The following is a 19,940-nucleotide window of genomic DNA, read 5'->3' on the forward strand; positions in this document are numbered from 1 at the left end:
AACATTTAAACTGAAACTGAAATGAAAGATACTAATTATACAGAAAATACAAGATTGACATCAGTATTGATTTACTATTATATTTATACATTTAAATGATTTATTTTACATATTTTTTAACCTGATTTTATTTTGTAATTTTTGTAGTTTCAGCAGAGTGGATAGAGATGATCAGACTGGAGACCCGCAGCAGGATTCTCCTCAACCAATGAATGATGAACGACAGAGAGTTAAAGACCGACACAAAACCAGCATGAAGAACAAGTATGAGAGATTATTTGAGGGAAACAAACTCCAAGTGAATGAAACCCTCCTGAACAGGATCTACACACAGCTCTACATCATAGAGGGAGAGAGTGAAAGAGTGAATGAAGAACATGAGGTTTTACAGATAGAGAAAACAACCAGAACACAACACTCACAAGACACTCCAATCTACTGCAATGACATCTTTAAAGCCTCACCTGAACCAGGATGTGAGGAGAAACACCAGATCAAGACTGTTCTTACTAAAGGAATCGCTGGAATCGGAAAAACCGTCTCTGTGCAGAAGTTCATTCTGGACTGGGCCGAGGGGAAAGCCAATCAGGATGTAGATTTCATGTTTGTGCTTCCATTTCGAGAGCTGAACTTGATCCAAGATCATCAGTACAGTCTTCACAGACTTCTTCTGGACTTTCATCCTGAACTTCAAGATCTGGACTCAAAGATTTATGAGGAGTGTAAAGTTGTGTTCATCTTTGATGGTCTGGATGAAAGCAGAATGACACTAATGTTTTTAGACGCTCAGAAAGTGTCTGATGTAACTGAGACTTCATCAGTGGATGTGTTGATGTCAAAGGTCATGAAAGGAGAGCTGCTTCCCTCTGCTCTCATCTGGATCACCTCCAGACCAGCAGCAGCCAATCAAATCCCCTCTGAATACATCCACCGTCTGACAGAGATTCAGGGATTCAATGAGCCTCAGAAGGAGGAATATTTCAGGAAGAGAATCAGTGACGAGCATCAAGCCAGCAGAATCATCTCACACATCAGAAGAGCAAGAAGCCTCCACATCATGTGCCACATACCCGTCTTCTGCTGGATCTCATCCACTGTGCTTCAAAAGCTCCTGAAAGAAGATCTGAGTGCAGAAATCCCTCAAACTCTGACTGAAATGTACATCCACTTCCTGCTGATTCAGATCAACATGAGGAATCAGAAGTATGAAGAGAGAGATCCAGAGAAACTCCTGCAGTCCAACAGAGAAGTGATTGTGAAACTTGCTGAAGTGGCTTTCAGTCAGCTGATGAAGGGCAATGTGATGTTCTATGAGGAGGACCTGAGAGAGAGCGGCATAGACATCACTGACGCCTCAGTGTATTCTGGGATTTGCACTGAGATCTTTAAGGAGGAATCTGTGATTCATCAGAGGAAAGTCTACAGCTTCATTCATCTGAGTGTTCAGGAGTTTCTTGCTGCTTTCTATTTGTTTTACTCACATGTGGTTAAGAACAAGGAACCACTGCATGAATTCAGATTTTACAGATCTGATAAAGAGTCCCTGTATGATCTACTAACATCAGCAGTAGATAAAGCCCTTGAGAGCAAGAATGGACAGCTGGATCTGTTCCTGCGGTTCCTGCTGGGCGTCTCACTGGAGTCCAATCAGAGACTCTTACAGGATCTACTGACACACACAGAGAAAAGCTCAGAGAACATCAGGAGAACCACAGGGTACATTCAAAAGAAGATCAAAGATGGACGTGAACTCTCAGCTGATCAATCCATCAATCTGTTCCTCTGTCTGCTTGAAGTGAAAGATCAAACTCTGTCCAGAGAGATTCAGGAGTTTGTGAAATCAGACAAACACTCAGAGAAGAAACTCTCTCCTTCTCACTGCTCAACAATTGCCTACATGCTCGAGATATCAGAGGAGGTGCTGGATGAGCTGAACCTCAAGAAATACAACACATCAGATGAGGGTAGAAGAAGACTGATACCAGCTGTGATCAACTGCAGAAAAGCTCTGTGAGTGTTAATTATTAACAAATGAAGAATCATGTTTAATAATGAATCTAGCACCATTTCCTAAATGAGAGATTTTCTCCTAAATAACAAGCTTAGAGTCTTAAAGGGGTTGTGACATGCCTTTTCATTATTTTAAAGTGGAAATGAAGCAGTCAGTCAAGTTAACATTATTAAGTAAAGGGATTTCCAGTCTAATTAGAAAATATATAACAAACACAATACATGGTGCTTTTAAACGAAAAAAAAAAAAGTTTTGTTATAGCTTTTGTAGCAAGAGCACTGACATCTGGCAGTTCTACAACCAGTGACGTCACAGGGTTGGTTGGTTGGTTGGTTGGTTGGATTTATTAATATTTTTAGTAATAGTACACTTAAGTATATATTTTCAATTCTTGATCGTGAAAGTGAAAGAGCCGTTTGTGGTCGCATTGCGGATTTTTCAGAAATCTCATACTGTACCTTTAATGAACCTGAATGATAAAATTACCAGATTAACTCTCATGCTCACAAGCTCATCTTATTGTGATTCAGGCTGGAATGGTAAAAATATTTTGTTCCAGGTTCCTGAGGACAGACGACTGGCAACATCCTTTACATGTCACTATTGTTATTTCATTATTGTTTTATGTTTTTCAACTCTTCTAGTCTTTCTGCCTGTAATCTCACCTTTTGGTGTTGTGAGAGTTTGTCATCGGCTCTTCAATCTTCAAACTGTGTCCTGAGAGAGCTGTACCTGAGTTACAATAACCTTCAGGATTCAGCAGTGAAGCTGCTCTCTGATGGACTGAAGAGTCCACACTGTCAGCTGCAGATACTGAGGTATTTAAGAACAAATATGATTTAATTAACTGTCAGCCGGCCATAATTTTGATGTGTTTATAGATGATTTTACTGCTGATGTATGTGTTCTGATCTCTTTCAGTCTTACTCACTGTAATCTCACTAGTCAGTGTTGTGAGAGTTTCTCATCAGTTCTACAATCTTCAAACTGTGTCTTGAGAGAGCTGGACCTGAGTAACAATGACCTACAGGATTCCGGAGTGAAGGTTCTTTCTGATGGACTGAAGAGTCCAAACTGTCAGCTGAAGATACTGAGGTAATTAAGGGAGATTTTAACTGGTCTGTGTGTGTTGAAAACAAAAGCGTACAAATACACACTGAACATTTACTTTATAACCGTTTCATTCAGTTCTGTGCAATTTTCCAGAAACTGAGCTGATTTAAGCACACAAACACTAGCGGTGTGCAATATTGACAAAAATAATATCTCTCTATATTTTCTGGGATTTTGTTGATAAACTATAATTATAAGATATTTTGCTGAGTGTGTTTTGGGGCTGGTATCTTGGCTGGTTTAGGGAGAGCTGACTCCCAAAGATTTTCATGTTCGTTACATTCTGTGCATTGGTTAGTTCTCAACAGTGACAGAAATGTTTCATTAATATTCCAGGGCATTTTTACCTTTACAGTGTTTCCAACATTATTAGAAGTGTTTATTTTTTTTATGTCAAATTCTTAAATGTAATCAATAAATTCAAATAGAATAAAAAGAATGTATAAGACATTTTAAATACTACTTTATAAAAATAACAATTTATTAGAAATATTCAATAAATCAAAATATTGAGGTCACAAAGTTTTTTTGTTGCAAAACTTAGTTTCATATTCCACACAGTTACAAACTTGAATATAGAAATATGAAATGATGGAAAAATTGAATGATACTTTTAAATAAGATAGTCATTGCCAGTATGTGATTCAAGTGACTGTTTTAATGAGTGAGTCATTAGCCAAACTGCCCTGCAGCTCTTTGGAATGTAGTGATAATGTGTCAGTCATTCCCTTGGTAATGGAAGAGTTACTGTGACTGTATGAAAATTAAAAAGTAGGGCTGTCAAGTGATTAAATTTTTTTATCTAATTAATTACATGATGTGCCAAGTAATTAATCTAATTAATCACAAATTAATCACACATCACATTTGGATGAGAAATTACTGTAACACTTTAGTGTAGGGAACACATATAAACTATTAACTATGACTTTTCCCTCAATAAACTCCTAATTATTATAATTATTAATAGTTAGTAAGGTAGTTGTTAAGTGTAGGTATTGGGTAGGATTAAAAATGTAGAATAAGGTCATGCAGAATAAGGCATTAATATGTTCTTAATAAGTACTAATAAATAGCCAATATTCTAGTAATATGCATGCTAATAAGCAACTAGTTAAATACCCTGAAATAAAGTGTTACCAAAATTACTCACTAAAGTCATAATTTAAAGTAATTATTTTGTAAAGCATCAAATAGACATTACAAAAAGTAGCTTCAGCAAGAAATATTTTATTTGATTCAACATTCTCTTTTGGACCATGAAGATGAGTAAAGGATAACGGAATTTTAAGTTTTGGGTGAACATATTAGTTATTAATCAACTGTATGAAATGTCAGATGACCTACGTAGGTTTGTGGGTGGGGCAAGTGCATTAAATGCGTTAATAATTTTATCATGTTATGTTTCACAGAAATTAATTAATCTAATTAACGCTTTAAATCGACAGCCCTAGTAAATAGAAACCATTTCATGGCCTCAGAATTTTTTTCCTTTTGTTTACTTCACTCAAATAACATGCTACAGAGTGAAACTGGTAGCCAGACAAGTGACCAATCCTTAGTGGCCACTTTACTACAGGTATTCTATCAATATGGAAATCTCCGGACTGAGAATGGTTTGTAATTGCACCAATCTTAAGTGGAAATATAACTGTAACCAGTCCTTACTGTTCTTAGAACTGTTTAGCCCAATGGTGGAAAAGCGATGATTGAGTCATTCATTCAACAATTTGTTCAAAAGTCTTTTTGAGAGGTTTATTGAATCATTGGCTCACCCAAACACCACTCTTGCCTAGAAATGCAAAACAGTTGTGCTGTTGTTTTGTTTGAATCTATTTTCATTTGGTGAAATAAAGCAAAAAAAACAAAAAACAAAATGTGTATATACAGGTCCTTCTCAAAAAATTAGCATATTGTGATAAAAGTTCATTATTTTCCATAATGTAATGATAAAAATTAAACTTTCATATATTTTAGATTCATTGCACACCAACTGAAATATTTCAGGTCTTTTATTGTTTTAATACTGATGATTTTGGCATACAGCTCATGAAAACTAAAAAAATCTAAAAAAATTAGCATATCATGAAAAGGTTCTCTAAACGAGCTATTAACCTAATCATCTGAATCAACTAATTAACTCTAAACACCTGCAAAAGATTCCTGAGGCTTTTAAAAACTCCCAGCCTGGTTCATTACTCAAAACCGCAATCATGGGTAAGACTGCCGACCTGACTGCTGTCCAGAAGGCCATCATTGACACCCTCAAGCGAGAGGGTAAGACACAGAAAGAAATTTCTGAACGAATAGGCTGTTCCCAGAGTGCTGTATCAAGGCACCTCAGTGGGAAGTCTGTGGGAAGGAAAAAGTGTGGCAAAAAACGCTGCACAACGAGAAGAGGTGACCGGACCCTGAGGAAGATTGTGGAGAAGGACCGATTCCAGACCTTGGGGGACCTGCGGAAGCAGTGGACTGAGTCTGGAGTAGAAACATCCAGAGCCACCGTGCACAGGCGTGTGCAGGAAATGGGCTACAGGTGCCGCATTCCCCAGGTCAAGCCACTTTTGAACCAGAAACAGCGGCAGAAGCGCCTGACCTGGGCTACAGAGAAGCAGCACTGGACTGTTGCTCAGTTTTGCATGTCATTCGGAAATCAAGGTGCCAGAGTCTGGAGGAAGACTGGGGAGAAGGAAATGCCAAAATGCCTGAAGTCCAGTGTCAAGTACCCACAGTCAGTGATGGTCTGGGGTGCCATGTCAGCTGCTGGTGTTGGTCCACTGTGTTTTATCAAGGGCAGGGTCAATGCAGCTAGCTATCAGGAGATTTTGGAGCACTTCATGCTTCCATCTGCTGAAAAGCTTTATGGAGATGAAGATTTCGTTTTTCAGCATGACCTGGCACCTGCTCACAGTGCCAAAACCACTGGTAAATGGTTTACTGACCATGGTATTACTGTGCTCAATTGGCCTGCCAACTCTCCTGACCTGAACCCCATAGAGAATCTGTGGGATATTGTGAAGAGAAAGTTGAGAGACGCAAGACCCAACACTCTGGATGAGCTTAAGGCCGCTATCGAAGCATCCTGGGCCTCCATAACACCTCAGCAGTGCCACAGGCTGATTGCCTCCATGCCACGCCGCATTGAAGCAGTCATTTCTGCAAAAGGATTCCCGACCAAGTATTGAGTGCATAACTGAACATAATTATTTGAAGGTTGACTTTTTTTGTATTAAAAACACTTTTCTTTTATTGGTGGGATGAAATATGCAAATTTTTTGAGTTTTTGGGTTTTCATGAGCTGTATGCCAAAATCATCAGTATTAAAACAATAAAAGACCTGAAATATTTCAGTTGGTGTGCAATGAATCTAAAATATATGAAAGTTTAATTTTTATCATTACATTATGGAAAATAATGAACTTTTATCAAAATATGCTAATTTTTTGAGAAGGACCTGTATTTGTGTTATATTTGCAGTTCTGTTGATTTTTGGGAAAACATCTCTTTGTTCATGTTATATTGCTTGACTACATCACATAATTTCCCCCTTTTATGCTTTTTTGAATATTACCTTTCATGTATTGTGTAATAAAGCTGTCTGTGAATGTAAACGGTCTGCAAAGTTGTAAAGTTGAAAGTGCACAATAGGGTGAATTTAATATCTTGGTTGTGGTCAATACCGTTAAACCGTCTACACATGATAAAATACAACTGCATGTAACTCAAAGTGGGTGTGTGGCCTACAAGCAGTCATGGGGGTATTCCATGTTGTGTAAGAGGAAAGCGAGTTTAAGCAAATAAAGTAGGCTACATTTTCTCAGACTCAAACTCATAACCTTTGACACCAAGAGCAAGTCATGACCTTGTTGAGCTTCTAGTATGAAAAGTATGCTGTGACTGAGGCACAAGACACATCTAACAATTCACATTGAGTAAACAGCAATTTACCATAGCACATGGTGCCATGTTCTTAGGGCCTATAGCCTTTTCTCAACATTAAAACAAATATAACTGATTCAAATTGAGCTTTTATTTCAAATCATGCAATGCAAATGCAAATATTAACATTATCCAAAAAATGCCTCTAAAATGCAGATGTAGCGAGCGTGTGCATATATTGTGTGTTTGTGCATGCATGTCATTTCAGTCCTCTGTCTCCTTCAGCAGGCTTCCTATTTGGGATTGAAAAACAAAATCAAAGATTAGAGCAGTACAACCACCAGTCCATCGTGATGAAGTAAAGTTTAATTTCTTTTCTGTCTGGATTTCAGGATTGGGTCTGTTATTTTCAAGTGATGGCATGTCTATGTAAATTAAAAGTAAAAACATTAAAAAATATAAACAAGCAGATCACGTGCAGACCCACAGCATGCCCCCTAGAAGTTATAATTGTAAGAATTACCAAAGTCCCTTTAAGGCAAATCATGAAATCTGTTTCAGTAATGCAAGTGCAGCTCTTATCTCTTTACATAGAGAAAACATCAAATTGTCCAAAGCTGTTCACCAAGCTACAATTAAATTTCATATTTGAAATCACCAATGAAATCTGACAACTGTCTCATAAATATTCTCTTATTTTCTTTATGTTCAAAGAGTATTAAAAATCTTATTTTTCATGCTAGACCAGCCCATACATATGTGCAGTCATAAGTACACATCTCAGAACATTAGTTGAGCATACATGGACCCTAATAATCCATTTGTTATTGGACTAGTTGCACAGTTGGTATAAAAAAAGTCACATGAAACCACGTCAATCAGAATGATTTTGCCAAATCCAAATAAAATTTAATTCATATTGTAAGGGGTGGTTTAAACCTTTGGTAACACTTTACTTGAAGGGGTGTGCATAAGACTGACATGACACCTTCATAATCTTGACATGACACGTGTCATGAATATGAAGGAGGTTTTGTGCATGTTTATGACAACTGTCATTAAATGTCATTCGCTCAATTATGTCATTTTTAATGCAAAGATGACATTGTTTGAGATGTCTTTGTTACGACAACTTGACATAAACCAACACATCATAACCTGTCAGTGTCTTTGTCATGACAACTTGACATTAGCAAAACATCATAAACTGTCATAAACATGACATAGCAGATTAATTATCAAACTTAAAAAACTACTTAGCTTTATGGGTTAACATTACATTACATTATTTTGGTAACATTTCAGTATAGGGAACACATATATAAACGATTAACTATGACTTTTCCCTCAATAAACTCTTAATTTACTGCTTATTATAGTTAATTGTTAGGTTTAGGTATTGGGTAGGATTAAGAATGTAGAATAAGGTCATGCAGAATAAGGCATTAATATGTGCTTTATAAGTACTAATAAATAGCCAATATTTTTGCCATATGCATGCTAATAGTAATAAGCAACTAGTTAAAAGACCCTAAAATAAAGTGTTACCATTATTTTATAACAGTGTCATCTTTTTTACGAAATTTGAAATTGTCTATTATCTGACCTTCTGTTGGAGGAAACTTAAAAAAAAAAAAAAAAAAAAAAAAACATGAAATGAAAAATAGTCATGACGCTGTTATAAAATTATTTGTCAGAGTAATTTCACTTAATGACATTTTAATGACAAGTTCAATTTGTACCACTGCACTTGAGCTCAAGATACATATTTATGACACTATTATAATGGCCTCATGACAGCCAATGTCAAAACCAACGACATGACAGTTTAATGTAATGTTAACCCATAAAGCTAAATGATGTCAAGTTGTCATGACAACACTGACAGGTTATGATATGTTGGTTTATGTCAAGTTGTCATAACTCGGACATCTCAAACAATGTCATCTTTGCATTAAAAATGACATAATTGAGTGAATGACACTTAATGACAGTTGTCATAAACATTCATAAAACCTCCTTCATATTCATGACATGTGTCATGTCATGATTATGAAGGTGTCATGTCAGTCTTATGCACACCCCTTCAAGTAAAGTGTTACCAAACCTTTTTCTAATCCAACCAATAGGACATATAAAGATTTGATCGAATTGAAAACTTAAACTGGAAAGTTCTGCACATATGCAGTGATGTAGAAATGACATATGACACATGGAATGAGCTGTTGTTGTTGAATATAGTGTCATAAATGACTGTCATGTCATTCTAAAATTCTCTTTTAACTCATCGTCTGTGAAGTGGAGCAGGACAATGTCCCACCAGATCTTGTTTCAGACTCTCATCCACAGTCGCATTGTTTTGGTGTGGGAAGAGGCATTTTTACTGTGTGATATAAAAGCAGCACAAGCAGCACAAAGCTTCATGTACTTGTCATCTCCTAATTAGGACCCAGAATTGATAAATATTAAGTCTGTTCTTTAAAACAAAGAAAAGAAGAAGTGGTAGGAGAATGGTTATTATACGCAAACAGCAGGAAACTCTGTATATTTGTGCAATGTGTGCATGTCAAAGACATAAACACACACATCAACCTGATCATTTTATCTAGCGTTCATGTAAACATTATATTCAGATTCATAAACCGGAATGAATTTACTCTGATCTAAACAAAAGGATGTAAACGTAGCCACTGTCTGTTTCTATAGCAACCAGAGCCTCTAACGGCAACCCTAGTGATGTGATGACATTACCAATTGACAATTGGCTCTTTTATTTAGAAGGCGGGACTTATTCTGAAATATTGCATGTTGCACTTTCTCTCATTCATAAGTAAAATGATTGTACCATCTTTGTATTTCTAAAGTCTGTATTTCTGAAAGTAAACAATAATCAATGAATTTGTTGGTTGATTGGTGTTTTAACGGCATACCAGCCAAGGTTCCTGGGCTATCTTCTTGGCAAGTAACAAGTCAAAATGCTATAAAAGAGCAATTTAAATACTGCTCATTAGTATTTAAGTATTTCCAGCAAGGGTGCCCAAACCTGTGCCCAATTATCAAGTGTTTCTTAAGATCCTAATTAGCTAGTTCATATGTGTTTGATTAGAGCTGGAGCTGAACTTTTTCAGGAAGGTAGATCTCCAGGAACAGGATTGGGCACCCTTGCAGTATAAATAGGTTATGATGTTCACCTTTCTGCTCATCTTCTGAGATCTTTTCATTTTTGTGCCTTGATCTCAATGTCTCCAATGCCTGTGTGAACTTATAGAATAATTATATTAAAATTTGAAAACAATTTTGGAGTTAGCTGCCAAAGAGGTCAAGAAAAACCAATCAAACATCTTCGATCCATACACTACATGGCTTAATTGACTTAATTGATCTGTTGAATAAAATCAATGTCATGTTTACAAGTGTGCAGATGTTCAGAAAACAGCACTCTTGCTTGTGTGATAACTACTAAATCATATGTTTATGTTATAAAAATAAAAACCAGGAACTTATTAAATACCAGTTTATGCCATGTGATAATGTTCTCAGAGCTCACAGTTGGAGGCTATTAGTTTCGGCTTGTTCCCCTCGCTCACACTGGTCCCACAGTGGAAATGCAGCTAATTATTTCTGACTGACATATAACTGACATGTTTTGATGTGTTTAATATAGAAATATGAAAATGTTTTTTTTGTTTGAGTGAGACATATAAAGACATTCACACTATGAATGATATTCACTCAACTGTTGAGTGTTGATGTGTGTTTTGTGGATGATGAGGCTGTTTTGATCCATCTGTAGGTTGTCTGGCTGTATGGTGACAGAGGAAGGCTGTGGTTTTGTGTCTTCAGCTCTGAGTTCAAACCCCTCACACCTGAGAGAGCTGGATCTGAGCTACAATCACCCAGGAGATTCTGGAGTCAAGCTGCTTTTGGACAAACTGAAGGATCCAAACTGCTCACTGCAGATACTCAAGTGTGTCAAACGCTGATACTGACATACTGAACGTGTGCATGATGCATATCTACATTAATGTGTGCTTCTGTGTTTATAGTGTGGATCATGGAGGAGAGATCAGGATCACAGCAGGACTACGAAAGTGTAGGTCTACACACACACACACACACACACACACACGCACTGTAACGTCAGCCAGAGTGTTTTAGGAGAGCCCAGATGACAAAAATAAAAGTAAAAAAAAACCTACCTATAGATGATAGAGTTGGTAATTCCATATGCCTTTATAAGCAGCTTCAGAGAAATCTCACAATCTACATGGAAGAGAGTGGGGAGAAAATTACAACAGAAACACAGAAAACAGAATTACAAATAAATAGAATAAAAGAATCCGGATGCATCAATACCATCATACAATGAGAGTTTTGTCATTTGAATGTGTTTTAGGTCCAGTCAGTTTAACACTCTCGGGTCCGCGTGACCACCGCGTTTTTTTTTCTAACCAGTGTGAAAGAGACTCAAAATACTCCGTCAATGTTGCACATACAATTAAGAGCTATACACCATTTTAATCTGTGGAATAAATTCTTTTATTTGTGTACACTCAGAGCAAAAAGAAAATGTTGTGCTTTTTGTAAAATAAAGAAAACTAACATGATGCGTGATCTCTCGTCTCCCTCTGAACGAAGTCCAATCTGATAGTTCTCAGAAAATGAACTGTAACTTAGTGAATACTAATCACAAAAAAATTAGACTTATGTCTAAAAAACGTTGAAATGTCATGTTTTAAATCGTGTAAGTCAAATCGAAAACAAACCTTCTGTGTTTATGTAATCTGTATGAAAAGAGAGCCATGTCAGAAATCCGTGATTCAGCTCATTATCCGCTAATGCGGCCACGCCCACGGAGCCAGCGCTATTCACAGGCAAATTCAGAGTCAATACATGCATTCATCGTCTCAATCGTGTATTTATTGTCTTGAAAAGTGTTTTGAATAGCCATAGTTAGCGATCTCTGTCCTCTGTTAGTTCGGTTAGTTCCTGGATTGCCTATTCTTCTTTAGTGCTCAGGCATTTGTGGACTAAAGGTGTACAGAGCACCCTCCGGCTACAAGTATGAATTGAAAACGTCTCGGGTTACGAGTGTAACCCCTGTTCCCTGAGTAAGGGAACGAGACGCTACGTCGAATGACGTGATGGGAACCCTCTGTGTTTTGTGTTCGTGAAGCACCTCTGTATCCAACCAATAAGAAAGACGTGACGTCAGAGGCGGGTGACGTCACGGATCAGGAAGCTATAAAGCATACCCAGAACAAAGCACGCTAGCTTCTGTAATATGTCTGAAGCAAGCGCTCCAGGTATGTAGGAGGTACGGCAACGTGATGTAGCGTCTCGTTCCCTTACTCAGGGAACAGGGGTTACACTTGTAACCCGAGACGTTCCCTTTCGTGGGAACTATCGACGCTACGTCGAATGACGTGATGGGAACGCTATCCCAACTACGCCGTGTCTCCGAGTGCCTGGCTGTTATCTTGTAGAACTCTGGCACCCGGAGTAACATTTAGGTTGAGATTATAAAATCTAATGAAGGTGTGCTGGGATGACCATCCAGCCGCACCGCATATGTCGTCCAGAGAGACTCCTGACAAGAGAGCTTTAGATGCAGCCATACCTCTCGTGGAATGAGCGCGCACAATTAAGGGACATGGGCGTCCCACTGTTTCATATGCTAGTGAGATGGCCTCAACCACCCACTTACTCATCCTCTGCTTGGATGCTGGGCCCCCTCTCTTAGGGGACCCATAACACACAAATAATTGATCTGTTTTCCTCCACAGGGCAGCTCTGTGGACGTACGCATCCAGTGCCCTCACGGGGCAAAGCAGATTTTTCTTTTCCCGATCTGGATTTGTGAATGGAGGCGGGCAGAACGCCTCAAGTATAATGGGACCTGGGACCCTCGATGGCACCTTTGGAACATAGTCCAGTCTAGTGTGTAGAAAGGCCTTAATCATACCAGGTGCGAATTCTAGACATGATGGAGCGACTGACAGCGCTTGTAGATCGCCGATCCTTTTTAGGGAAGAAACGGCCAGTAGAAAGATGGTTTTTAATGTCAGGAATTTATCTGACACATCTTCTATTGGTTCAAAGGGAGCCTCGGCTAACCCTTGAAGCACAATAGTCAGATCCCAGGTCGGGGTTTTTGTGCGCACCGCAGGTCTCAACCTGAGTGCACCACGGAGGAAGCGTACAACTAGGGGGTCTCGGCCCACCGAGGAACCCCCTACAGGGTTATGATAAGCCGAAATGGCTGCAATATAAACCTTCAGTGTTGAAGGGGTTAAACCTTCTGAAAACTTTTCTTGAAGGAACTGTAGCACATAGCTGATAGGAGACTGGACAGGGTCCAAATTACGTTGTCCACACCATGTAGTGAACAATTTCCATTTATATGAGTACAACTTCCTCGTGGAGGGAGCTCTGGAGTGAAGGATGGTCTCCACAACCTCGGTGGCTTCCCCACTCTCATCAATCTCCCCCAGCAGATCGGCTTGATATGCCTGTAAGATGGACATAGTGTGAAGGCATGCAGCCGCCTGACCTGCTGCCGAATAAGCCTTGCCCACCAAGCTAGAAGGGCTTGGTGGGCAACGTCGGGGTCTTGAGGGATGATGCGGACTCGGGCGAGAGATGGCTCGCAAGCGTCTCTTCGATCCGAGGCATCGCCCCATAGCCATGCTGTTTTAAGCCAACAATATTACTATATAGCGATGTCTGTGGGCTATATAGTCGATACTGGACCGGTCTCTTCCACGACCTCGACACCTCGGTGTGGAGGTCGGGAAAGAACGGCAGACCCCGACGCTGGGGTAGTGACCGCGCGGGAAGAAACCTTTCATCTAGCTTGCTTTTAGGTTTACTATCAGCTTTCTCCGCGGGCCAGTCAATATTTAGTTTTTCTACTGCCCTGGTCACTACCTCCAAAAGCTCCTCATATGCAGGGGATGAGGCTGGCGGTTCCTCATCGACGCCCTCCACATCAACCTCCTCGGAGGAAGATATGTTGAGCATCGGTGTCTCCCTTCGGGGGGAAGAAACCGCTACGCGTGTAGACGGGCGCTGCCCTATCGCTTCCCTTACCTGCTAGATCCAACTGTGAACCCCACGAGTGCAGCCTTCGCTGTGCCTCGGCAGCAGCGGGACCAGACCCGCGGGGAACACTTGCCTCGGCGCTCTCCTCAAAGACCGCCCGGCGAGATCGCAGCACTCTGAGGGTGAGCCGTTCGCAATATACACAGACAGCTCCCTCGAGAGCCGCCTGTGCATGCTCAACCCCCAGGCATTTCACGCACATTTCGTGTGTGTCTCCTGCCACAATGAAACGCGGGCAAGGAGGAGCACACTTTTTAAACTGCTGCTTTTCCGCCATTTTTTTATATATATGTGTCTTATTTGTGCTTGGGAACTCTTGTCCTCGGACGAAGAGACCACAATGTGTATGAATAGACAATACAACAATAAATAAGACAAACAGATACAGATAGCGCTTGCTGAAGACAACAGAAGCTAGCGTGCTTTGTTCTGGGTATGCTTTATAGCTTCCTGATCCGTGACGTCACCCGCCTCTGACGTCACGTCTTTCTTATTGGTTGGATACAGAGGTGCTTCACGAACACAAAACACAGAGGGTTCCCATCACGTCATTCGACGTAGCGTCGATAGTTCCCACGAAAGGGAACACAGTATCCTGCACTCATAGTAATGACAATAAATCCTGAATAAATATTACTCTTCTGTATAGAAAATTGACAAACATATGAGAATCCATCAATATTTCTCCAAATGTGCATGCTTTTAAGCTAAAAGCCTATATGAAATGCCATAGAGGTAACATAATTGTTCAGACACTTTGCATCACAGAAATACATTATATTTTAAAGAATATAATAGAATACCATTATTTTAAATTGTAATAATATTTCACAGTATTGCTGTTTTTTCTGTATGTTTGATTTACACCATGATGAGATTTGAATCATGATCACAGAGGGTTTTTTCACAGCCTACCTGACTGAAAGAGCTCATTAATATGCAAGTCATTTCAGGTCATTATTATGTGATTCTTTTGTCTTCTCAGGTGAGAATCACCCATTATACATGAGGATTCACGCCTCCACGCATACTGTGTTTCTTGACCAAAGATGTTTTAGAAAATTTAAATCTCTCTATTGTTTTATATGAACAAGCAGGCAGCATAATTTTTTACCTCATTTTGAAGCAAAAACTCTAGTCTACAACCTCAAATACACAGAAGTCTTGTGAACAAAGATTTAATATATATTTTTTGGCTTTATTTCAGTGACTTAAGTTTTTTTGTTTTTTCAATAACCACGCATAAACGTTATTCCTTCAAAAACACAAACATGTACATACATGTTCCTCACATATTATGGTAGCCTAGTTTGTGCTGAATACAGTGTAATGACACTTTTTCCATTATTATGTTTATGAACAACTGAAAAAAAGCACATATGTCAGGGCATGTCAAAACTTCTCCAGGGTCCCAAAAATCCTCAGACCCCTGAGGGTTAAACATTCAAGAGATTTTAAAACATTTGAGTGCACAAAGATGCAAAAGAGAACTCAATTCTGAACATATGGCTGTTTTATGTGCGCACAGGCACGTGAACACCGAATGCCGTTCTAATCCGTGTCTATTTGTGCCTGAACGGACACATACATGCAAAAAAAAAAAAAAAAATGTCAAAATGCGTGTAAAAGATTGACTATCTTTATAAACATGACTGATTATGGCTTAGGTGAACGAAACAATTGAGAAAGAAAACCGGATGTGTAACAGTATTATGTATCTTTGCCGCGCATTTAGTCTTAAAGTGACAGCAGCCCCTGCTGCTTTCTGTGCCATGAATGTTAATCAAACAACAAAAGACAAAGAGAAAAATCCTTTTTGTTGTTGGCACAGTGGCATTTAATTTCTGAATCCACGTTGTGAATGAATTGAATGAACCATTAGGCTTGTTGGATGTGAAGCAGCGCTGCACCGACCGATCGGTGTATGACATCAAAGTACCGTGTGAGCGATTCAAAAACATATGGATCCGTCTGCTCTCTAATTGCTCTCACGGTACTGTCATACACCGATTGTTCGGTGCAGCACCACTTCAAGTCCAACAAGCCTAATGATTCAATGGACCATTCATAAAAAGAACCATTTACTTCACTCCTGAATGAATCAGCCAAGAACACATACACACACACATTTGACTTGACATTTGATATTCAACAGTATTCTTGACATTTATTCAACAGTGCTTTGATCTGCCTGCATTGACACTATTCTTTAAGAGCTGCTGTGCAGCCAAAATTATATACCAGTTATCAATGTAAAGCTGCTTTGACACAATCTACATTGTAAAAAGCGCTATATAAATAAAGGTGACTTGACTTGACTTGACACACACACACACACACACACACACACACACACACACACACACACTCATCTAGTGACTTGGGCACCCAAACTTTTTACAGTTGTCTGTAAAAAATCAAACCGTACTGTTCTCCACTTATGGTTCAGCATGCACTTTAACCACAGTTCATCTTGAATGACGATGCATCTATAAAACGGTTTGTTGAAAATAGCAACATGTAAAACAGACAGACAGAGTTTGGATAATGCATATTTCAGTTGATGGATACACATTCTGGCTTCCAAATACGTTACTGTCACGTTTCCGCCCACTGCTGCTTCTTTCCACTCCCCACCAGAGGTCTCCGTTTCAACATTAAAGGATTAGTTCACTTTTAAATAAACTTTTCCTGATAATTTACTCACCCCCATGTCATCCAAGATGTCCATGTCTTTCTTTCTTCAGTCGAAAAGAAATGAAACTTTTTGATGAAAACATTCCAACATTCCACTACTACTCTATAGGTACTTAAGATTAAAATGAGATGAGATGAGGCAGAAACTATGTGTGATACACCCCCCCCCCCCCCCCCCAAAGTGCAAGAGGGCCATTCAAATCAGGGATCACGCTACAGTAGTGGAAAACAGTAGGCTAATTCAACAGTAAGGCTAACAGTAGGCTATTCAAATGCACTTATACGATAAACTATAGCCTATAAATGTACTGCTGCCCAATGCTCTACCACTCCACTACGAGTTGACTTTCCGCGAAATGAACCAAAAGAGAAAAACTCTTGTCCAGCAGTAACAGCTCATCTGCACATGCAAAAGAGGAGCATTCTTCATTCCTCTCATTTTGCAATAGTAAAAATAAAAATAATCAATGCATTGCACATAATTTGTTGAGGATTTTTCTGGCACTGACTGTGAGATATGATGGTCTTGTGGTGTATTTTTTTGTTTATTAACCCTCTGGAGTCTGAGGCTGATTTGGGGCTTGGAGAAGTTTTGACATGCCCTGACATTTGTGCTTTTTTCAGTTGTTCATAAACATATAAATGACAAAAGTGTCATTACACTGTATTCAGCACAAACTAGGCTACAATAATATGTGAGGAACATGTATGTACATGTTTGTATTTTTGAAGGAATAATGTTTATGCGTGGTTATTGAAAAAACAAAAAACTTAAGTCACTGAAATAAGGCCAAAAAAAGTATATTAAATCTGTGTTCACAAGACTTTTGGGTATTGGAGGTTGTAGACTAATGTTTTTGCTTCAGAATTATGTAAAAATTATGCTGCCTACTCCTTCATATAAAACAATATATTGATTTAGTTTTTGTAATACACTTTTTGTCAAGAAACACAGTATGCGTGGAGGCGTGAATCATCATAAATAATGGGCCATTTACACCTGAGAAGACAAAAGAATCACATAATAATGACCTGAAATGACTTGCATATTAATGAGGCCTTTCAGTCAGGTAGGCTGTGAAAAAAACCCTCTGTAATAATGTCTCAGCTCATCATAAACAGCAATACTGTGAAATATTATTACAATTTAAAATAATGGTATTCTATTATATTCTTTAAAATAAAATGTATTTCTGTGATGCAAAGTGTCTGAACAATTATGTTACCTCTATGGCATTTCATATAGGCTTTTAGCTTAAAAGCATGCACATTTGGAGAAATATTGATGGATTCTTATATATTTATGTCAATTTTCTATACTGAGAAGTAATATTTATTGTCATCACTATGAGTGCTGGATACTGTTTTTTCAATTCATACTTGCAGCCGGAGGGCGCTCTCTGTACACCTTTAGGCCACAAATTCATGTAAAGAAGAAAAGGAACTAGGAATTAACGGCATGTCTTCTAGAGATCGCTAACCATTGCTTTAACATCCAAATAAACACTTTTCAAGACAATAAATACACGATTGAGACGATGAATGCATGTATTGCCTCTGAATTTGCGTCTGAATAGCGCTGGCTCCGTGGGCGTGGCCGCATTAGCAGATAATGAGCTGAATCACGGATTTCTGACATGGCTCTCTTTTCATACAGATTACATAAACACCGAATATTTTTTTTCGATTTGACTTGCACGATTTAAAACCTGACATTTCAACGTTTCTTTAGACATAAGTGTCATTTTTTTTGTCATTAGTATTCATAAGTTACAGTTCATTTTCTGAGAACTATCAGATTGGACTTCGTTCAGAGGGAGAGGAGAGATCACGCATCATGTTAGTTTTCCTTATTTTACAAAAAGCACAACATTGTGTTTTTACTCTGAGTGTACACAAATAAAAGCAGACATTCTATAGTTTCAGTTGATATATTACTTATGTCTCTATGACAAGAAATGACGGAGTATTTTAAGTCTGTTTTGCTGCAATGTGAAAAAAATCCTGCAAAACACGCCGGCGCGTTTTCAGACCTCAGGGAGTTAAAGTGCAAAACTTTAACTTTAACGGTCCTTTTAAAGGGCCGTTAAAATCTTGATCAGGGATCACACTGCATTTTGTGGAAAACAGCAGATTTTTTTGCTAATACCATTTTGTTTTATGGGGAAAACCATCCGGACCTCTTGGACCTTTAATTTAATACCCCTTTTATAGATGTTTCTCTCTTCTTGTGTTCAGGGGCCTGTGATCTCACACTGGATCCAAACACAGCAGACACTCGTCTCATTCTGTCTGAGGAGAACAGGAAGGTGACGCGTGTGAAAGAGGATCAGCCATATCCTGATCATCCAGAGAGATTTGATGAGTATCCTCAGGTTCTGTGTGGAGAGAGTCTGACTGGACGCTGTTACTGGGAGGCTGAATGGAGCAGATGTGCTGTTATATCAGTGACATATAAAGGAATCAGCAGGAAAGGAGAAAGGCATGACTGTGTGTTTGGATTAAATGACAAATCCTGGAGTCTGAACTGCTCTGATAAAAGATTCACTGTCCATCACAATAAGAACAGGACTGTTATATCTGCCATCCGTTTATCCTCTAAGAGAGTAGGAGCATATGTGGACGTGTCGGCCGGCACTCTGTCCTTCTACAGCATCTCTGACACACACACACTCACACACTTACACACATTCTACACCACATTCACTGAACCCCTCTATGCTGGATTTAGGCTTTATTATGATTCTTCAGTGTCTCTGTGTCAGATTAAATAACACACACACACACACACACACACACACACACACACACACACACACACACACACACACACACACACACACACACACTTGTAAATCCTCTAACATCCACATGCACACAGAGTTATCAAATCTCACATAGTTACAGTTTTATTAATACATTTTTAATTAATGTTTTTTTCATCATTATGTAAAAGTTATCTACTTTGTCTGGTGTATAGATATTGATCAACACAGCTCAAGCCCACATCATCTAGGTTTTCTGTGGTCAGTAATCAAGCTCATGTTGAATATTATACTGATCATCACATGTACAATCCATCCATCATCCCCTGAGCTTATTAGCCACAATGCATCAGTGTGCGGTTCTGATTGCT

At 38.8% G+C, this 19,940-nt stretch overlaps 1 protein-coding gene across 1 annotated transcript; it reads left to right on the forward strand.

Moving 5' to 3' along the window:
* Nucleotides 1–193: 193 nt before the first annotated feature.
* LOC125278867 (NACHT, LRR and PYD domains-containing protein 12-like) lies at nucleotides 194–19,904 on the forward strand. The gene is made up of 7 exons (XM_048208261.1): nucleotides 194–2,010; nucleotides 2,656–2,829; nucleotides 2,933–3,106; nucleotides 10,797–10,970; nucleotides 11,050–11,096; nucleotides 19,043–19,591; nucleotides 19,654–19,904. Exons 1-6 carry the CDS (start codon nucleotides 209–211, stop codon nucleotides 19,576–19,578), a joined length of 2,907 nt encoding a protein of 968 aa, XP_048064218.1. The 5' UTR covers nucleotides 194–208; the 3' UTR covers nucleotides 19,579–19,591; nucleotides 19,654–19,904.
* The last annotated feature ends 36 nt before the right edge of the window (nucleotides 19,905–19,940 follow it).

This window comes from Megalobrama amblycephala, linkage group LG11 (assembly GCF_018812025.1).
Source record: "Megalobrama amblycephala isolate DHTTF-2021 linkage group LG11, ASM1881202v1, whole genome shotgun sequence".
NCBI classification, from domain to species: domain Eukaryota; kingdom Metazoa; phylum Chordata; class Actinopteri; order Cypriniformes; family Xenocyprididae; genus Megalobrama; species Megalobrama amblycephala.

Coding starts and splice junctions, on each gene's coding strand:
- LOC125278867 (XM_048208261.1), top strand. CDS start 209: ATGAATGATGAACGACAGAGAGTTAAAGACCGACACAAAACCAGCATG. Junction 2,011..2,655: donor ATCAACTGCAGAAAAGCTCT/GTGAGTGTTAAT, acceptor CAACTCTTCTAG/TCTTTCTGCCTGTAATCTCA. Junction 2,830..2,932: donor TGTCAGCTGCAGATACTGAG/GTATTTAAGAAC, acceptor GATCTCTTTCAG/TCTTACTCACTGTAATCTCA.